Source organism: Grus americana, chromosome 15, assembly GCF_028858705.1.
Source record: "Grus americana isolate bGruAme1 chromosome 15, bGruAme1.mat, whole genome shotgun sequence".
NCBI lineage: Eukaryota > Metazoa > Chordata > Aves > Gruiformes > Gruidae > Grus > Grus americana.
The window spans coordinates 17,043,337-17,064,232 of record NC_072866.1 but is presented as its reverse complement, the minus strand read 5'-3'; the positions used below and the strand labels follow the sequence as shown (position 1 = coordinate 17,064,232).

Genomic DNA, 20,896 nt, shown 5'->3' with positions numbered 1-20,896 from the left:
TGGTAGCATCTGAGGGCTTTTGATTTCTTGAATGTGGCGCACAAACAGCACCTTGCCCTTTCCCTCAGGCAAGATCCAGTGCCAGAGTAAGCTCTGGCTTCCCAGAGCTGCAAAACCGCTGTTGCTGGAGTAGCTGGAGGCTCAGCCATGCTAGAAGAGACCCTGGAGGGGAACAAAAGCCTCGGCCACGCTTCCCCCTTGGGCTGCTCCGTGTGCCAGCAGCACAGCCTGGGCTGGCCACAGCGACCCACTGCTGCCTCCGCCTCCAGCGCATCTCACGTATGCTCGGTCCCCTTGGCTCCCAAGGAACGTAAACGGATAGCAAGTAATTGCCCGACGCTTGCCCGAGGGGAGACCTCATCGTGGCCTACAGCTTCCTCACGAGGGGAGCGAGGGGGCAGGCGCTGATCTCCTCCCTCTGCTGACCAGTGATAGAACCCGAGGGAACGGCATGAAGCTGCGACGGGGGAGGTTTAGGTTGGATATCAGGCAAAGGTTCTTCACCGAGAGGGTGGTCGGGCACTGGAACAGGCTCCCCAGGGAAATGGTCACAGCACTGAACTTAACTGAGTTCAAGAAGCGTCTGGACAACGCTCTCAGTCATATGCTCTGATTCGGCTGGTCCTGTGTGGACCAGGAGTTGGACTCGATGATCCTCATGGGTCCCTTCCAACTCAGGATATTCTATGATTCTGTGGCGCAGAGCTGTGTCTTCAAAGCCCTTTGTATAAATTACTGCCTCATAGGTGAAAGGAATTTGCTATGCTGGTGCGTTATTTGGTTTAGGTGTGGGGACTGCGTGCGAAGCAGGCCCGGTAAGGGTGAGCCTTCTGAGAAGGGCCTGCTGCCTGCCTGGTTGTTGCTGGTGTTTAAAACCTGGTATGATGTCTCTAGGGAGGTTTCAACGAGCATTAGCAAAAGGGTCGTCTCTTCACAAACGCTCCAAAGGCATTGCTGCTCCTCGGCTGGGCTGCACTGCCGTGCTGGAGGAGGAGTGGTTAGGATGTACGTTTAGTTTTCTGCTGATATCCTTGGGGCGTAGGGTTCTAGGACTGAGATTTGTTGTGAAAACACCCGTGCTCCCGAGAATTGTCCTATTTTGTTCCATATGCCAAGATTTGCTTGTCCAAGCCGTTAGCTCAGAAAAGTCCTGGAACTGTGTACGTACACCAAAAAGGAGCCTGACAACTGTTTTGGAAAACGTGAAGCTGTGAGCCTGGATTTGGTGGGACCTGCTCACCCTGAGTGTGGCCGTGCTCTTCTACTGCCAATTTCAGAGAATAAGGCTGAAGTTGTACAACTGAGCTTTCTGGTAGTAGTAAACTGTCACCCTGTCGCATAATATGGGCTGAGGGAGTTTGTAAGTAGAGGGGCTTTTGAAGTCCTCAGGTATTTCTTGGGGTTTTTTTGGTTTTGGGTTTCTATTGCAGTGAAAGAAACTTCTGTTTGAAAATGAGAATAAAGGGTGATAAATTGGTAGAGATAGCAGTTGAAAGAAATGATTTCATGGAGAAGAACTTTACATTCCTACTTAAATATGGTCGATAAAATTCTATTATTTTCTTAAAATAATTAACTCAAATGAGCATTTTGTTTTGAGGGAAATAAATAAATGACCAAACTTTAAGGCACATTAATATTTGATTTGGAGATAACTGCATAAATATTGAATTTGAAGATTACATTCCAGAGCACTGCATTAAAATTGCAAGACTTTTCTATTATCCTTCATAATGGAACATGAAATTAGAAACTTGTTCATGGAAAGAAAAACTTCCCCACTCTCATCTACACATTTTCTGCACTGTTGTGTTAACAGAGGAGCTCTCCTCCTCATACTGTGAGAAGAGACATAGCTATCAGTAGGACATAGACCCTGAAGTCATTTATGGTCCTTTTGAAAATTAATACGCACCATTTCATAATTACATCTCAGTTCTTTGATTGGTATAGAGCAAAACCCGAACCAGGGAGTTAGCCTACGGGGTTAACATGTTTCCAGATGCGGAGGTCCAGAAAGCTTTGGTGTTCTTCCTTAACTTTTATTTCTTTTCCCCTTCTTTTGGTTGCATGTGTTTGAGGACCACTAAAATGTCTTCCTGACATCCTAAAACATTTCTAAGAACCCTGGTGTAGCTCGATGTTGCTCATGAAGGAAACGGAGGTTTTACGGCATCCTCTTCGCTGTAGGTGCTGCAGCTCTTCTTAGCCTGGAGTTCTTACATCGGTGAGATCCCTGCTCTCGTGCTGGTAGTTCCTATTGCGTCTGGCTAGCCAGCACTGATCGTTGCTCAGAACATGTGGGATGTGTTCAGCACAGCGACTCACCGCTACTAACAGCGCTCGGCCCCCCCTTGCGAAGGCGTGTGCTAATTCATGGCTGCCCTGCTTCTCTTTCTGGGAAATAATTCTGAAAATGGAATAACAAATAGAAACCTGGATCAGACAGTCTCAAAACACGTGTGGGCATCCAGTCCAAAGTGGTTTTAAACACAGATTGATTTTCCAACTCTTTTTTTCTTCTTGTATTGGTCTGAAATAATTCATTTCCATAACTTTACGGTTCTGCGGTTGCTCCTCTTATTCATGGTTCAGCAATAACAAAACATTGTTCCCCATAGACTTGAAAACGGAGCAAACATACTCATTCTACTGCAAAGAGCAATGCAATTGTATTTCTTCCTAATTAACTATACCCCAATAGAAAAATTTGTGGAATAATAACATAGGGGAAAATTGGTCATTTTACCTTTATGTTCCATGTGCTGTTTTTCAAAACCTGTGCATTTATTTCGAGACAGAAGCCTATCACAGAGGTTGTGTTTAGTTCCTGTTCATGTTATGGTTCTTCTGCAGTGGTTTGTCAAGAATTAATTGTGGATTTTCATGCCACACAGCTCTGTAACTTGCACAGTTCTGTCTTACGACAGCAGAAGGTGTAAATGATGTTTAAAAGCAATCTGTTGATCCTTGTCCCTGTAACTGAACGTATAGCAGATTAATCATTTATTAAACTTCTCTGCATTATTTATGAGTAGAACAGAAATATAAATAAGTGACCTTTTTATCCTTTTTTGTTTGAGAAAATAACGTCTTTATTTATAGAGCTAGCGATGATAAAATACAAATTAACTTTTAATGTCTGCTTTTGTGTTCCTCAGATTCATCAGAAAGCAGGGGCTGGATCGGCTGTTCCTGGAATGCGATACCCACATGTGGCGCCTGGGGGACCGCAGGATCCCAGAAGGAATCGCAGTCGATGGAGGGTCAGACTGGTTTCTCCTGAACAGGAAGTTTGTGGAGTATGTCACTTTTTCTAATGACGATCTGGTGACAAAGATGAAGAGGTTTTACTCTTACACGTTGCTTCCTGCTGAGGTATGTGAATTCAAAGCAATCCCTCTCTGTGTTCAGAACTGGAATGTTTGTGCTTGTCCCAAAGATCACCGACGTCAGAGGGGCTTTAGCCCGATTGCGGTGGGCTTTGGACCATCCCACAGTGGGTAATGAGAATTTTACTCCCGTGACGAGTAAGGCCTTTAGTGTTAGAACAACTTTTGCAGTTGTTTAGCTGCTTTGTTTGGGGGACTTTTTTGCAAGGAATGGCTTTGTTTTATACTTCTAAGCCTATTAATTTATTACCGAACAACCAAAAATCCAGCTGCCCTTTGCTTGCAAATTGTTCCTCCACAAAGCTTTTGAAGGCTATTAGAGATGGTGAATTGTCTTCATAAGTAGCTTTCCTCACTATTACCCACCCCTTTTCTTTAAAAATAAACCCCCTACAAACAAAGGTTTATTGTTCCGTTCAAAACTCAGCTAGAAGGCATAGTCACAAATCATTTAGATCACTCAGGAATCGCTCTGGCTGCAAGTGATGCAGAAGGGGAGTGCAGACCAGGATGGGTTTCCGTCTCGCATGCGGCGGTGTGTCAGGGAGGTGTGCGTTACCTACAAGTAGAGCACGGAGCCAGGCAGGTCGTCCGGCTGTGCTACACCTGCCTCAGCAGGTACGTGGCTCCCCGGTTTCCCAGGCTCTGCTCCCAGGGCACGGAGCTTGCAGCCGTCCCAAGGAAGACCTGATGGCTGTCTTGAAAACGATAACTTCCTTCCTCGCTAGCGGCCCCTGAATATTTTGAGGGATTGATGAGACCGATCTTGCAAGTCTAGGCTTATTAGCTTGCGGTGGAGCGCAGTGCTTGTCATCTTTTGATAGGGGTTTATTATTCCACACACATGTTGAATAATCTTGCTTTAATCCCATTTCTGTTAAAAATCACCTTTTTGATCAACTCTGATAACCTTTTCATCCATTATCTAGGAGAAATTTCTGTATCATTATAAAAGGACACAGGGCAATGGGTAATTGGGTAGGGGGTTTTTTTGCCTCTCGCTTGAATGAAAATGGATGCCTTTATGGGTTTAACCAAACAGTTCAAGCATAAAATCCATATTCACTGGGCTGTCATTTAACATTAAAAAGGGTAGGGGGATTATTTGGGGGCCAGCCATGCTAATGTTATGCTGGTTATTTATAGGTCTTACTATTGCTGATTTTAAAGAGAAGTCACTGCTCCAAAAATCATCTCTTACAGGGCTAAATTTGATCATATTCCATAGCCCCTTTCTACAAAGTTTTCTTTGCAAGATACATAGCTGGTTTCTTAAAATCGCCTTGCCTTCACTGACCTGTTAACCTGCTATATCAGTCCCCATTACACATGATTTATGTAATAGCTGATATTATGATGATATAATTAGGACAGCCCAATAGGAATTCCGTGCTGCCTTGAGTCAGCAAATAAAGACTTATGATTTCAGACATAATTGCAGGAGGCAGAATGTCCTTCTGGTGCCTGGGGTGAACTGTGCATTTCAGAGCAAGGCCATTCAAATAGCCGTGCATCTCGGAGTGCTGGAGAGAGAGACACCCACAGAGGAGCTGTCTGAGACTGTGTGTTTTTCATAGTAACTGGGGTGATGGTGAACGTTTGAGAATTGTCTTAGGAAGCAACTTGAGATATATCATTAACACATCGCTCAGGAAAACAGTCCTAAATCTGTTAGGCCAGAAAGTATTTTACAGAAGAGAAATAATCAGAATTTCTTAGACTTGCTCATACAGCTGAAATAAAAATAAAATAATTGCTGCCACTGGTGCCTTTCCTGGAGTCCCTTGGATTCCCAGAGCCCAAAGCTGGTCATTGCAGAAGTGCAATTATTCTGTGCCAGGGTATTTTGGCAAGGCCTCAACTGTATGTTATTACAGTTTGGCTGGGACTATAGCGTGTTGTGATTTTCTCATGCTCTACGGAATGCATACATGTAGAGAGCTTTTCATATATGGCAGAACAATAGAGCTTGTTAATTCTATCATATTGAAAGAAAATAAGTCACCTGCATTAGGTTCAGGCTGAAGTGAAGGAGAAAATGGAAGTCTGCGAACCTGAATGAATGCACTGATCTGCTCTGTCTTTCTTGCAGTCCTTCTTTCACACTGTTCTGGAAAATAGCCCGTACTGTGACTCCATGGTGGACAACAACTTGCGCATCACAAACTGGAACCGTAAACTTGGCTGCAAGTGTCAGTACAAGCACATTGTTGACTGGTGTGGCTGTTCGCCTAATGACTTCAAACCAGCAGACTTCCACCGATTCCAGGTAACCGAAGCGGGCCGTTCCCTGGTACCCACAAAGAAGCTCTTCCCCGTCTGCTGGGGTGGGGAGAGCTGCCTGGCTGTGTGGCTGCAGCAGCGAGTGGGAAGGGAAGATTTTACCCCATCTAGCACGGTGGAGAAAGAGGTGTGAGGAAGCTCTGCTCTTAATTTCAGGAGAATAAAGAATTGATTCTCCTGTGTTTTGGCCCTTGAGCTTTGCTGCGTGGTAAGGTCACAAAGCAGCTCTTTGGACTACTTGGCATTGGTAGATTTGCTGTGCTAGAAAGGAGGGAAGCTTGACACATCTCTCACTGTACCAATATTCCCTGGTAACTCTTGTGAATTTATTGCAAAGGGTTTTTTCCAAAGTTCCAGCTCAGGTGCTCTCATGATTTCATGAAGCTCCTGGCTCTCATTGTTAAGCAGTGTTTTCCGTCTTTGAAAAAAGCTTAAAAGTTGACTAGAGTGCCTGCTAGAGGCTTACGCAGCTCAAGGCAAATCAGTTTTCATTATCATATTCATCAACATGAACTTAAATATAATTAAATTTATCTTGTGATTTTGGGGGCCAGAGTCATGAGGTTTCGCTCACCCAGGCTTGGCAGGACTGCCTTAAAAATTTTAATCAGTTCCTTTGTGATACGGTTTCCTCAAGGCAGACATGAGAGCAAATCCTTGTGCTCAAGGGTGCACTCGGTCTCAAGACTGTATCTGGCCTGTGTATCTTCTATTAAGAATGAACAACCGCTTGTTTCAAGGTCACTGGATTTGCAATTCCATCCCTGTAGCTCCTCGGGGTTCCCTGCATAAAGCATGTTTGTTCAGGCTTTGTGTGGGATGGGGAATGTGTTACCCTACAGCACAAAAATGATGACTGCTCCAAAACAGAGATCTTTTCTTTATTGTGATGTGCTGCCTACCGGGCACGGCTGGAGCCAGTGACACAGGCACTCACAAAAAGAGCAAATGAGACATTATCTAAGAGAGGCTCTGCTGCCCCAAACACTAATCCCAGGAAAGTCTCCAGCACAGAATAAATGGCTAGTCTTAGAAAACTCCTGCCAGTCTGCAGAGGCTGACCTGCTCCAGGCTGGGAAAACAACCCACAAAGACATTTCAGAAAACAATCAGGTAAACTGAGCTGCAAGGGAAAGTTCGAAATTAGAATAGATGTAAAGGCAACTTCTGACACTTGCTGATGAGAGAGCCCCTCAGACGAACACGCGGCACCAGAAGGCTTGCTCGCGGTTCCCACGGAGGCACAAAGCAAGCTGCAGCGGAGGAGATCAGAGAGCCCCCAGCATGCACCGACTCAGAGTAAAACTGAGCATCCTCAAAAGAATTTTTCAACCATCTGGGGCACTTTTGAACTCCTTGGCACCTCAGAACCCATGCTCAAATATGAGCAAGGCAAAACAAAGGCTTTTTAAAAGGTAATGGTAGTTGAGTAGCATACAGACGGGTAACATACCAAAGATCGTGTCAAGTACAGAGCAAAAAATCTGTACAGCACCGGTCAGAGGCTGAGAAGCCTCAGCCACAGATGGCACCTCTCCCAGAGTCCCCTTACCACCTTGCAGAAGCAAATCCACGCACGCAAAATGCTGCTCCGCCTCTTCTGAGCCCTGTGCCAGGGACGCTTTGCTCCCAGCCTGGCTGCCAACAGCACGTGCTGTGCCGACTCCAGGCTGACACGGTGGTTTGGAGAGCGTTCCCCACCCCACCGGCACTTGGAGACCCCTCCAGAGCAAGGCAGGGAGGGGCGGCTGGTGGCACGAAGGGATTGACACATTTTCATTGAGTAATTATGTCAGTTTTACCTGAATCTTAACGACAGTCTTAATGACCAGTGGTCACAAAAGTGACCTTTTAAGTCACCTTTGCCCCTGGGGAGAACCAGTTGATGTCCTCAACTCCAACCCATTGCTTAGGACAAAGTGTCACGGCTGAAAATGGGAACTCACTCCAGTGTTTTTTCCTTTCGTATCACCACAGCAGACTGCCAGGCCAACTTTCTTTGCCCGCAAATTTGAAGCTGTAGTGAATCAAGAGATAATTGGCCAGTTGGACTACTACTTGTACGGCAACTACCCGTCTGGCACACCCGGCCTCCGGTCGTACTGGGAGAATGTGTACGATGAGCCTGATGGCGTGCACACCCTCAGCGACGTCGCCCTCACCATGTACCATGCCTTCTCCCGCTTGGGCCTGCGGAGAGCCGAGACATCCTTCCACGCCACTGGAGACAACAGCTGCCGGTTAGTCTGAGCCCGTCTGTCTTTCCCTGGGTGTCTGAGGGGACGCGGACGGACTGCCGAGCGCCGGTCATCTGCTTGGCTGTGCTGGCTGGAGCCTGCCGTCACAAACAGGGCCGGGCAGCTGCAAGCGTACAGCGCTTATTTCCAGGAGTATTTATGCCCATGATAAAGCATTGGTTATTCAGGGTTGACATTCTGTGACCTGTTTGCTGCACTTTTAAGGAGCTCCTCTCCAGCCTGATGAAGACCGACAGGATCCAGTTAGGCAGTGCTACCCCACTGCTGCGTTCTCTTGATTAATTTCAGCAAGTGTATTATATACCCGCAGCTCCTAAACCCCCCGTGCGATTGCAGCAGAGGTCATGTTCACCTCTATAATGCTTACCAAAAGCAGAGGACAGGATTTCAGCACTAATCTGAACACGGGCAGGTTAATGGTCCTTGCTCGTTTGTTCCCCTGGGTGCATACGTGGAGTACAGAGCACTGCTTGCTCGAGCTCAGTTTGCCTGCTTGGTACAGCTCTCTGTGCCAAAAGTGTTGCAACTGGTAGAATCCATTAGCATCAGATAAATAAAGTTCTGTGTAAGTATAAATATATATATATAGCAAATAAAGGTCCTTCTTCTTTATAGGGAACCCCCCCTATATTCTAGATTCCTTTTTCACCTGTAAGCCTAGCAAAGAAGAATTCAGTCAAAAAGGGATTTGAAAGAAGAATTCCTGGAGACTTGCACAGAAAAGGCTCTCTTCGTGGTAGATGTTTGCTGCTTGCAAACACATCTGAAGCTGTTTACGTTCAAAGCAGAGAGGGTTCATCTTTTAAAGTCTTTACAGTCTCTTAATTCCTTCTTCAGAATGTATTTTTTGGACCCTGCCTTTTTTTACCCTGATAGAAAACACATTCAGCCTAAGTCAGCAAATACTGAAGACACTCCTTGTGCTTTGATGGACGGATTTTGCTCCTCTTCTGTTCTCGAGAGGGAACTGAATGCGCCTTGACCTTCCTATATAGTCACGGAAGTGCTGAGCAATGTCCCGTTTAGAAAGATGTGGCAATAAGTGATCCAGATTCCCATTACAACTTTGCCAGTAAAGGTTACCGGTGCAAAGCAATAAAAGATCAATAACAATTAGATAGAAATAATCACTAGTAGCATGCCTTCCTTGTATGAAATAAAGGCAGACCTAAAGAAGTCCTGGGTCATTTGTCCTGCAGAGTGAAGCCAGCAGAGAGGATGGGAGCTATGTATAACCAGTACTGAAATAATTTGACAATTACTTTTGTGCTTATTCCTTTGGCCAGTGTTCTGATGATGATTTATATCAATAATCAGTCTCATTTCTGGGGAGCTTTTCATTGCACAGGAACTCAAGGTGCTTTTCAAGCTTGCTCAGATTATAGATAGGGAAGCCGTGTCATCCACCGCCAATTGCAGCTGTCTCCGGGATAACGCATGGCTCCTTTACGGTAGGCTGGAGCCTCACCAAACAGTGCGGGCAGGAATTGCGACCAGGGATATGGAGTGGAGTGGAGGCTTCGTTTTCCTGCCTCCCTGACCCCCCTCAAAATACTGTGAGTCAGCGTCCAATTTAAATCACAGAGAGGTGCATAATCCTCAGGTTTATGATTCACGTCTCTCCTCTCTTGATACTGTCTTGTCTTTCTGGATGTATGGATATATATGGATATACCCACTTCCTCTTGCCCTCTCGTGGTTTCGCATGTCTCTAATGGCCGGGGTATATTTGGGCTGAGCACCTCGACAGTGTTCCCTTTGCTGCTAGGGCTAACAGCGGCACCAGGGCAGCGGGTGCTGCAGTCACCACCCCAGCTCGTTTCACGCTGCCGCAGGCACTGCCGGGAAAGCCTCGACCGCTTCAGATCACATTTGGAGTCAATCCCGTGCTGCCACCCGCCGCGGCCCAGGGGACGTTAATGAGAGGAGCTGCCTTGCACGCTCTTCTAACGAGGGCTAGCTCCCAGCCCCGGAGAGCTGTGCTCCCTGCTGCCTGCTCTGGTACCAAATCCGATTGCATGGCAGCATCTTCAGTGGAAGCAACGTTAATGTGTGATAGAGATTTAATTTATTTCTCTCCATCTCTAGGCATTTTTACTCACTACTGCCAAGAGACAATTTACTCAGACTGTTTCAAGGACATTGTAAATATTTGCTGCTGCACACATATAAAACAGGAGGCTGTAGTTCTCGAACAGAAGTCAGACTGTTGCCGGTGCTGGCTGCGTAGCTGTGCTGTGGTTTTGCTTGGTCCCTCAGTGCTGGCCCTGTCTTGCTACCGTTATTTCTCAAGCTCTAGAGACTTCCTTCTGGGTGGTGCTGCTTTCATGTCATGGCAGGTCCTTCTTGGTTCGCTCCTCTTAGTGCTCACGTCTTGGGATGTAATATCCAACCCGAGGAGTCAGACGGAGCTCACGGGACGGGGAAGGTGTGATACTGGTTGGGTTTAAATACATTGCAAACACACTTGTTTCACAGTTAATGTCAGTGCTGTAAAGTAGCAATATACTTGATTTCAGAGCTACGAATAACCTGGTTTTAATTATTTATGCATCCATATGTACACAAACATCATTACAGATGTTTCTGAGACTATAGCAGACAATTGACCATAAATTTTAATTATCTGAAACCATGACTACAATGTCTTTAAATCTGAACTGTAACTGAAGGCTTCCAAATCTCCTGATGAGAGGTTTTTCCTGTTTGTTTGACCTTTTTTAGTTTATTTTTAATTAGGAGTAAAAAATCCACGACAAAAGCAACCTCAGGTCTTTAGGGAGTGTGAAGTTTATTTCCTAAAATTACTTTTTACCCAGAAAAAGTAGTATGGGAAGGGAATTTTCTGGCACGCAGGGGTATCTCCTAAAGAGCTTAAAGCTATGAATATGTTCTAAATGAGCATATATTCTTAGTAACATTTTTTATGTTTCAGGGTAATCGGAACAGCCTAACAATATTTGATAATGAGTCATGAACACATTTGGAATCTCTTAATGTATAGTGGTGAATTTTCTAGTTGAAATGAATGCTTCTTAAGCTATTAGCTCCAAGTAAATGGAGATTTCATGTCTGTCTTGTGTGGCTGATGAGCGTGTGCGTGTGCTGTTTTGCAGATACTACCCCATGGGCCATCCAGTTTCCGTCCACCTTTACTTCCTTGCTGACCGTTTCCAAGGCTTCCTAATCAGACACCACGCGACCAACCTGGCTGTCAGTAAACTAGAAACTTTGGAAACGTGGGTGATGCCAAAGAAAGTCTTTAAGATCGCGAGTCCACCAAGCGATTTTGGAAGGTTGCAGTTCTCGGAGGTAAGTGTTCGCAGCCACCCATGAAGAATGTCACAAGCCTCTGGAGAGATCGCGTACTAATGCAGCAGCCTTTGGAAACTGTATTTCCATGTAATTTTTAGGTGAGAGTGGCTCTCTAGCATAATGCACATCCTCTTCATCGAAGGAGATACCCCTTCCAGTTCAGATCTGTGGTGAACCCTCACTTCTTACATTACACTGAGTGTCCTCACTCCCTCCTGCTTTAAGAACTGACGGCATTGACTGTTGTAAAAGGGGCTCAGTAACTTAAAAGTTTTGCGATTCTGATTGTTGCGAGTGCTGTGAGAGATACCTGGGAAAAATGCCATGTTTCTACAGCTCCAGATGTGAGCAGAGATGTGGTAAGTGTTCCTCTCAAGAGTATGCTGGAAAAAACCCTCATAAAATTAGTGATAGTCAGGCACCGATGCCACATGTGAGCAGAATATTGATGTTGTAGCACAAAAGAGAAAATCATCACAGCGGTGGCTGAGATTTCCCACAAATCCTGTTATTTCTTCTAGGAATTTGTCTCAGGATCTGACACAGAGTGTAAAAAATGTACTCTAAAATATATTAGGAAATTTGACCACTAACAGAACCTGACATCTGTGTTCTGTTTTAAAGTTGCAACTGTCTGAGCAGTTAATTTCATGATTTTTCTTGTTAAGCCACAAATTTCAATTAAGGTATGAAATTGATTGAACAAATGTGTTCCAGTCATTATGGCCAACTCCATAAATTACCATCTTCTTGGGCAATTAAGAAATGCCTAGGTAGGATTCAGTGTTTTGGTGTGCATGGCAAATCCACGACACTAATGTGCCATTAAAGAGATGGATGGAAAGTGTGCTCCATTTATCAATGTGTCCGATGGTAGGCTTGCCATTTCATGCAGTGATAAATGGTGATACAAGCTTTAATTCTTGTGATTTGTAGGAGTATTTCTGCTGTTTATTTGGTACTTTTAATCTCACTTTCAGCCTGATGCCTGCTCTGGGTCCATCTTTTGAAAGCAACCGGGCTGACAGCAGGAAGTGTTTTTTCTAATTGCATGGTGAAAATAAGTACATTGATCTTAGTGTTCTAGAACTCAAATGAAAATCAGTAGAAAGAATGCATCTGACTTCACCTCAGTTGTAGGGAGGAAACAAACCTGGGACCAGAATTTTCTCCCTGGCCCCTTGCCGGGTGCCCCCTGGCCCCAGTGCATTGGATCCAAACCTTTTTTTCCCCAAAACGAGCCCTGCAGCAACCGCGAGCCTGATGGAGAGACGTCCCAGAGCAGCAGTGCCCAGCGTCGGCCTCCCCTGCCGCGGGAAGCGGTGGCACGTGGTGCTGCGCTGTGCCCGCAGCTCTGCGGAGCGTGCCGTGCCGCCTGGCGGGGAGGATCCCCGGATCCCACGGGACTAATGAGCTGCCCTTCACGGCCTCATAGACCACGGCTGGTCCGTAAGCGGCCCTGCAGGAACTGCTGCTGCGGTGAGGCTGTGTGAGTGCAAAGCATGGGAAGGATTTAATCACTGGTGAGCTTTTTTCAGGCTAAGGAAATGTTTTATTCTATTGGAAAGAGTTTTAGTGGCTGCTTGCTTGTTTTCATTAATTTTTCTCACCTAAACTCTTTAATTGTCCTCTCCTTTCATAGATGATTCATATTTTAAAAAAACAGGAGGTACAAACTAAATCATTTAATCATTTCTTAATTGTTTATTTTACTTTCTGCCTTCCCTTGGCCTGCAGGCATCTCTGCCTCTGAGCCAAATTATTCTCTCAGATACCCTGGTGTAAATCCAGCATTAACCTCTTCAGCTTCAGGCTGGAAAGCCTCGGATCTGCTGCTGCTTATTAAAACGGCACTTCTTTGTCAAAGTCCAGCAGGTGTAAAACAAACTCAGCAGTTCAGCTAAGGCGAGGGCATCAATGTTCGCAGGTTAAGCACCAGAAAAGAAACTTGAGATTTGTGCTTACTGGGACATGTAACTGCTGCTTTTTTCAACAACTGATCTGGTGAAACTTAAACTGAATGGGCCGTTTTTAGCTGAGAGCTTTCTCCCCTCTCCCAGCTCAGCCCAACGGGACCGACGGGAAGAGCACAGATACGCCGCGTTGAACATGGTCCCGGGTGTATTTGTGACCCTGACGCACAACTGGCATTGCAGGGCAGACGAGGGGATCTCCCCAGTCGGCCCTTCCTGCCCTCTGCTCCTTCCCGGGGCTTCTCAGGCTTTGCGTCCCGAGCAGCACATTCACCGTACGCCGTGTAAAGACAAGTGGGAAAACCTCAGCCGGCTGGGCTGCCTAACGGGGTTAATGATAGCGTTGCGACGGCACATGGCTCCTGCGCTCGGCCTTGGGCTGTGTAAAGTAAAATAAACTCAGGAAATCCAAGAGAGACAATTCCCATGCGCGACAACTTTTACGTGGAGGGCCGAGGACTGATTTGCCGCACAGTAGTAGAAGTCTCAGCTCAACGTATATCAGTTGAACACTAAGTTCATTTCTGGTCTTGTTAAGACTTGTGATTCATCACAGAGAATAAAATAAACTAGGTGGCAGGCAATTAGTGTGCATTGTGTGAACCTAATGGTCCTGTTTGTGGTGAGCAATGAGACACAAACCCATAATCAAGGCATAATTTATCTTGAAAAATTTTATCTCAGGACTGAACAGAGATAGAAACAGGAGTTTGAAGCCAATGAGAGAGTTCCAGCTTCCCAAACGTACTCCGCGCACAGTGCCAGCTCTTGAAGCTCAAAATCATGGTGATTAAAATAATGATGTGGAAAATGTCAGGTTTTGTGCCACATCCCTTCATAATTTATCAGATATTCATTACTGCTTGATTCCATCCCATACTTCGTGTATTCCATTTGAAAGTGAAAGCCTACTTACAGTGATTTAAGGGGCTATGAAAAATATTACAGGACTGTAGTATCGCTTGGCCTTTAAATCGGACAACTCAGTACTGGAACTCAGCTGGTAGAGTTCAAGGGAAGAGGTGTAAACCTCGGACTAGTGCTTTAGGTAACATTCCCTTTAAAATACCGTGCGTCTCAAACCAGCTGGTACTGTGAGCTGTGCGGCATGGGAAGGTCTGTCCCACGGCTGGGAAGCGGACACCGGGCAGATCCCGTAAAGAGATGCGTGCAGCTCCCTGCGCAGCTGGGGTCACGCCTTGTCCTCGGGGTGCGTGGGGGCCTCGCCGTTGTGGTGCTGAGGGCCTGCTCTGCGGCAGTGTTTGCTCCTGGTTTTGTGCTGTTGTTTCCAGGGACCTGTGCACCCTGACCGTGGAGTTGTGACGGGCTCTCCTGGGGAGCGACTGCCGCCAGCACGAGAATTGTCCCTTCCTCCGCCCCTTCTCCTGCCCTTTGGCTGTAACTACGGCTTTACAGCAGAGAACCCAATAGCGTGCCTGCACAAAGCTTAACAACCAGTCAACGATTTTGTTACAGCTTTTCCCCAAAAGCAATCTTCACTCTTCTATCTACTCTATTAAACCTTTGCGCATATGAGCACATCTCAACATCCTTTGTGCAACCTGGTTGTTGAGCAACGTCACCTGGAGGTTGGAGCACGGGGATTGTGACTTTCTCATTTCTCTTCCCAGGGATGAGGGACCAAAGAGGGCAAAATAGTTGTATTTCAGGGATGAATGTTAATTATTTGAGGATGACGTAAACTTGCTTTGAGCAGTTCTTAGTAAGAAATATTGAATGTGGTGGGAAGAGTTTCCTTGCAGGGTTTTCTTTGCCCAAGAGGGTGCAGATTTGTTTCAGATGCTGTGGCTTTATTGTTTCCAGGTCTCCTGAGCTCTGGTAGGTGTGACATGGCCACACTCAGTGAAGGCTGGCGGAGTAGATAATAAGATCTGGTCAGGAAATTTTCTTTCTCAGCTTATTTCCATACATATTCAGTCGGTCTTGTCAGGAGAGTACGCGCTGACAGCTCCTCGAGGCAGTCGATGCTTGGGTCTGATATCTGGGCTACGCTGTCTGGTTTGATTAGCTGGTGTGCTAGGTGAGATACCTCTGAAACACCAGCGATTCCGCTGTGTTGATTGCAGAGTAGTGGAAGGCTCATTTTGTCTCATATTCTGCAGTGTCATAGTCCGGTAGGAGGAATTTGGATGATGACAGATGGATTTAGGATGGTAGGTTTTTATTCTACTGGTCTTGTAGCTTTTTGCTTTCAGTCCTCCTGTAATTTGTCCACCAGCCACAGTGATTTATTTAGGAGGGATTGGGGACTGGACAGGTTCCAGTACAGGTATCAGTGGTAGTAGGCATCAGGTAATTGGTACGTTTTACGGATTTGGGGGGATTTGGGCATTATATTGGAACCACTTATTCTCATCAAGTGAGATTAAATCTAGAAAAAAATATCTCTGAAGCAAATGAGCTAAAATTATTTGTTATGCTTTCAGGAAAGCAGGTTCTGACCATGCCCTTGTGAGGTGAAGATTAGGGACAAGAACAGCTCTGTGTTGGGGAAATCTTCGATATCCACATATGCTGACAGAGCGGATCCTGTCTGTGTGGGCACGGTCCTCCAGAGACCGCTTGAAAGAATCCCACGGCTTCTGTATAGGGAACAAATCAACCCTTGGGTCATCTACACTGTTTGTTTGGAGATTATGGCCCAAAAAGACCTGAAGGACTATGAGGGGTTTCAGTACTGGGCTGGCCAAAACATCTGTATGTCTCTCCAAGGAATGACGCCAGATGTCTGCTTGCCGAAAGGAACCGAGGGGTTCTCCTGTTCTTCTCTTCAAATGGGGTCCCTCACATCTTTTTGTGTTTGATATTGATCACTTTTATTTGAGATCACGGGAACAGGATCTCATGGGACAAGCAAGGCGGGCACTTCCTCCAAAAGCAGATATGCAGCCTTCGAGACTGCGGTCCACCAGGTTGTCGTCTTAAGAATTGATGGAAGTAGTTCGTTAATGGTCAGCCTCATAAACGCATGCTAGATTTAGTGCTGAGGTAGTAAGATGTCTTTCAGTTGGCCTGAGAACGCCAGTTACTACATTTTCATGCTGTCTGTGTAGAGATGCTTATTTTCAGTAGTGTACAAGTGTTAATGGTGACAGCTTGTAAGTGTGTATCATCCCGTGGGTTATGGGTGAACCATTAAAATTCATATAAAGAGCAGTGAAATACGAAAGCTGCTAGGAAAAAGAAAGGTCCATTAAATATTTACACTAGATTGTGATTCAGCTGCTTTCCTGTTAGTTAGTGAATAAATAAAAACCAATCTCACTGTTATGACGGTTAGAAGAGAGTTTACCAGAAATAGCTGCCCACGTCAGGCAGGAGTGCGAGGAGACGGCACCTCATGGACAGATTGCAGAACAGACCTGGTGTGACTTGTCCTGACGTCAGCCAAAGCCTCTGCCCTGCCCTTAGCAGTAGCTGGGGAGGTCTCTACCGCAGGGCCCGTCTCTCAAACACATCGCACGTTTTCATGACCCAGGAGATGATGGGTCATATTTTTTTCTATGCGTAGTCTGTGTTCAGGCTTTATCGACTGCTTCCATGTGGAGGAAAAGGAGAGCTGCTATAGCCTGTTATGTCACTCTTAATGTAAAGAAAACCCTTCTAAGTAGACAACTGGACCAAAAAACCAAGCCTAACATTCAAGGTTGTCTCACAGTTTGTGTACACATGATGATCTTAGGTTGTGTTACCATCAGCCTTTATATGTATGCATAATTCATGTCATGAAATATGATTTGTGTGTCTTGAGAGCCCTTATTTGACGTTACGGGTCTTAGATACTTACAGAGATGATGGTAGCAGCAATGTGGTCTTCAATTTCAGATTGGGACCGAATGGGACGCCAAGGAAAGGCTTTTCCGGAATTTCGGAGGACTCCTCGGGCCGACAGACGAGCCAGTGGGCATGCAGAAATGGGGAAAAGGCCCCAACGTCACCGTTACTGTCATTTGGGTGGATCCTGTTAATGTGATTGCAGCAACGTATGATATTCTGATCGAATCCAGTGCCGAATTTACTCACTACAAACCACCTTTGAATTTGCCCCTGCGACCCGGTGTCTGGACAATAAAAATTCTGCACCACTGGGTACAGGTAGCTGAAACCAAATTCCTTGTTACTCCTCTCACCTTCTCTAATCGGCAGCCTATCAAACAAGGTAAGTTTTATTATTTGGTACAGGAATAATGCAGTTATTGTGTCTATATTCACTGTAAATGCTGCTGTTAAAAATTAAGTAGCACTGTATTGGAAAAGGAGAAAAGAAAGGAATTTTATAGATACTAAATCAGAAGAAATTGTTGCACTAAGACAAGCGGAAGTGTCTGTATCCAGTCCGTAAAACACAGCCACTTTGAACAAAAGGCTATTTATATCTTTAAAATATGCACAGTTCGGAATCCAGAGAAACTTCAGACTCTCAGTAATCTAACAGCTCTTGTAAAAGCCATCACTTAGAAATAGAAAGAAAAATGGACCTTTCTCTGCTGCTTTTCGTTCACATTTGCTCATAGTTACAGATGTTTGAACTTGACAAAGTTTGTGTGTTTAACGATACGAGCATTAATACACAAAATGCTGAATTAGACAAAATTACCCTAGGCCAGAGCTCACCTGGCATATTGTCAGGTCCAGGCATTCACTCTTGCCTGATACCTGCCAAAACCTGCTCGGGACCTGCCAAGCAGCTGTGTTACAGAAAGATCTGCGGATACGGTGATCCCGGTAACTACGCTGTCAGACTCACACTGACATTTTTTAGAAAGCGGCCGATTTCTTCCCTGCCGCAGCAGCCCTGAGCCATCCAAACCCCGAGGTCGTGCCCGGGCTGCAGTGTCTGCAGGCTGGCAGCAGCAGTTGGCGCTGGCGCAGGCATTGCTCGCGTGCTCGGGTCTTCAGCCGGTGCCGAGGACGCTGGGCTGGGAGAAGATGGAACGTTTTGTAGCCACACCTGGTTTCTTACTCACTGAGATCAAACCGAGTTTGTTGCTGTGAATATCTTTACCATTCTTCTTAACGTGCTCAAGTGCTTCCATCTGCCCGGTATTAATATTCATAACTTTAGACATCTTAAAGTTGCTAGATACATGAATGATCCTGTTAAGTTTTCAGAAGTTCTTCTTCCTGACAAGGCAGCAAATAAACTGAGTCAGGCATTTACCTTCCAGCATAACGTGCTGCTTCTGTAATGCAAACACCACCGCCAACCGCTGAGAGCTAATGCAGCCCTTATCTTGCTCAACAGGAGCTTGATTCCACACATCTCTCAGCAGAAGTGCGAACGTACTGATTTCTTCTTCTAACATTTGGTGGCATCGTTTCTTAAGCAGAAACTAAACCAGCAACAACCTGGTGCTGTTATTAGCTAATAGGCAATGATAAATTGTGAAGAAACACCATGTGTGGAAGGAATACATTTGTAAAGTTTGAGGCAACCTACTTCTGAACGCAGCTGTTACTGACTCGCCTCCTGGAAATTAATGAATTCCATGTTCTTTGCTAATTTAACAGTTAAGGCAGAAATTGGATGGAAAATGTGGCATGGAGCTACCAACCTTGCTGCTTTTCCCTGTAACGTGAGCGCCCTGTGGACAGTTAAGCGTGTCGCAGGCTTCGGCCGTGAGCCCGTGCTTCATGGTGTAAAGGCAAAACTCCCCTTGGTCCGAACTCTGAATCTGGAATAATTCCACTGAAATTATGGACTTACTCCGTATTGCCCGTTGATACACCGGGAGAAGATCTGGCTCGTATTTTTTGTTGAGGAGCCCTGTTCATTCATACGGTAACTGGAATCTATTAGAGGAATGAAATATAAAGCTTGGGAACAATATTATCTAGGAAAAAAGCCTCCAGAGTGATTTGCTCCTGATGATGTGATGTATAATCTCCAGATGTTTGAGGCATGAAGGTAGAGAAGAAAATTAATTACAGGGGCAGATAGTGACACTCCACTGTAGCTAGAATTGTATTTACAATGCAAATTCCTGTTGTTTGGGGTTTTTAAAGCTTTCTGTCTCAGTGACACCATTGTGCTCTGTGCAGGCAATTGTCATTTAGCTTTGATTTCCAGCTTTTGTCAGTTTGTCACCACTTTATTATTTAAATATATTTTTCCCTGCCAAATAAAGGCATTGTGAGAATATGACAGAAGAATTAGAACTTCTAAAAGAACAATTTATGTTACTGCTGTAAACAATGCAAAAGCTGCCAAAAGTCTTCCAAAATGAAGGGGTAGTATTTTTGTCTTGTCTTAACACTGAAAATAAAACATACATCAAACTTAGCCAGGAGTTGTCAGCAGAAGAGGGAAATATGTTTTATTAAGGATTTCTTTAAAATTTTGTTCTTCCAATCATTCTCCCTCACTTCCACCCCTAATACCTCTTCCCCCCTGCCTCTTCCCCCCCCCCCAAAAAAAAAAAAGAGGGGGAAAAAAGCTATCGCTCTTGTCAGAAAGATTACCCTGGAAAGTAATTTGCTACTCCAGAAGCTTTTTGAATGACCGATACATTTTGTACCACTTTGCACATCATTTGCACGATAATGATTTGGCCCCCTCCGTCTCTCGTACTCCGGATGCAGGAGCCGGAGTCCACGCAGTTACCTACATAAAACCTGTCTGTGGGCTTGGGTGGAATTCGTCTGTGTTGTTCCAGAAAGCGTTTGCACAAATCTGGCAGCAGCACAGCAGCCACTAAAATCTTAGTAGCTCTAAGAGAGCATGAACATGACAACAACCGCTGTATTTCCTAAATCATCCTAAATCTGCACATCACTTCAGCACGGGCACAAGGAGGGGAAGTTGCTTTTGGTTCCTCAGCACCGTGAAGGGAGCTACTTGCCCCTTTTGTGAATAATCAAAGTGAAACGTGTTCATTCCTGTATCATGACTCTCAAAGTTCATGATTACAATTCAAAATAAAAAAATAATCATGGGACAGCTACCAGCAAAGACGTCGTGTTTAGCAGTTTATAAAAACAGCCTGTGCAGCTAGTTTATTCATTTTCTGTTCCCATTTGTTTATTAATTTTGGCCTGGAGTCTGTGCATGCAAGAAAAACCACAAAGGGAAACCAAGAGCAGGTGTTTTCTTTGATATTGTGTCCAGATGCGCATAACTGACAGAATGTAAATTGTTTTAAAAACAAAGACTCATTGACCTTTTCAAAACCTGGATCTGTAGGAGTTAGAGGTCAGTTCTTAAATGGAATTACTGAGTACGCTGGGAGGTTGAGGGTGTTTCCGCTGTAAATGAGGCTCCCAAAGCTGTTTCAGTGGAAAGTCTAGAATCTGATGTTATTCTTTCTTGCTCCTCTTCCCCCTCCAGTCATCCAAATCTGCGTGTTTTCTCTAGTGTGAGCTGTGTCACCAATCAGCTCTGCCTTCAGCAGATCCTCTGGCTCGAGAGTGCCTTCAAGTGTTTGCCTGGTTGGAGAAAGGAAAAAAAAGAAAAGAAAAAGAAAATTAAGTGAATTTGTGAGAGAAATCATTTGGAGAAATCAGGTTCACTTGCTCCACCAGTGTCTCCTTCCCCCCCACATGCTGCACAGCCAGATTCTGGATGATTATTCTTCTAAATGGCGATTCTGAGTTTCTCACCGTGTGGCTGAGCGTGTTATTGCCAAGTACTCCGTGCTTACTGTAAGGACCCGGG

General features: G+C 45.2%; 1 protein-coding gene across 2 annotated transcripts in view; it reads left to right on the top strand.

Moving 5' to 3' along the window:
• The window catches only part of XYLT1 (xylosyltransferase 1), a 200,345-nt gene that overhangs the window by 166,588 nt on the left and 12,861 nt on the right, over nucleotides 1-20,896 (top strand). For both annotated transcript variants that reach the window (XM_054843079.1, XM_054843078.1), the window contains 5 exons: nucleotides 3,162-3,378; nucleotides 5,485-5,661; nucleotides 7,653-7,915; nucleotides 11,050-11,245; nucleotides 17,068-17,401. In XM_054843079.1, coding sequence (XP_054699054.1) covers nucleotides 3,162-3,378; nucleotides 5,485-5,661; nucleotides 7,653-7,915; nucleotides 11,050-11,245; nucleotides 17,068-17,401 — 1,187 coding nt within the window. The remainder of the gene's footprint in view (nucleotides 1-3,161; nucleotides 3,379-5,484; nucleotides 5,662-7,652; nucleotides 7,916-11,049; nucleotides 11,246-17,067; nucleotides 17,402-20,896) is intronic.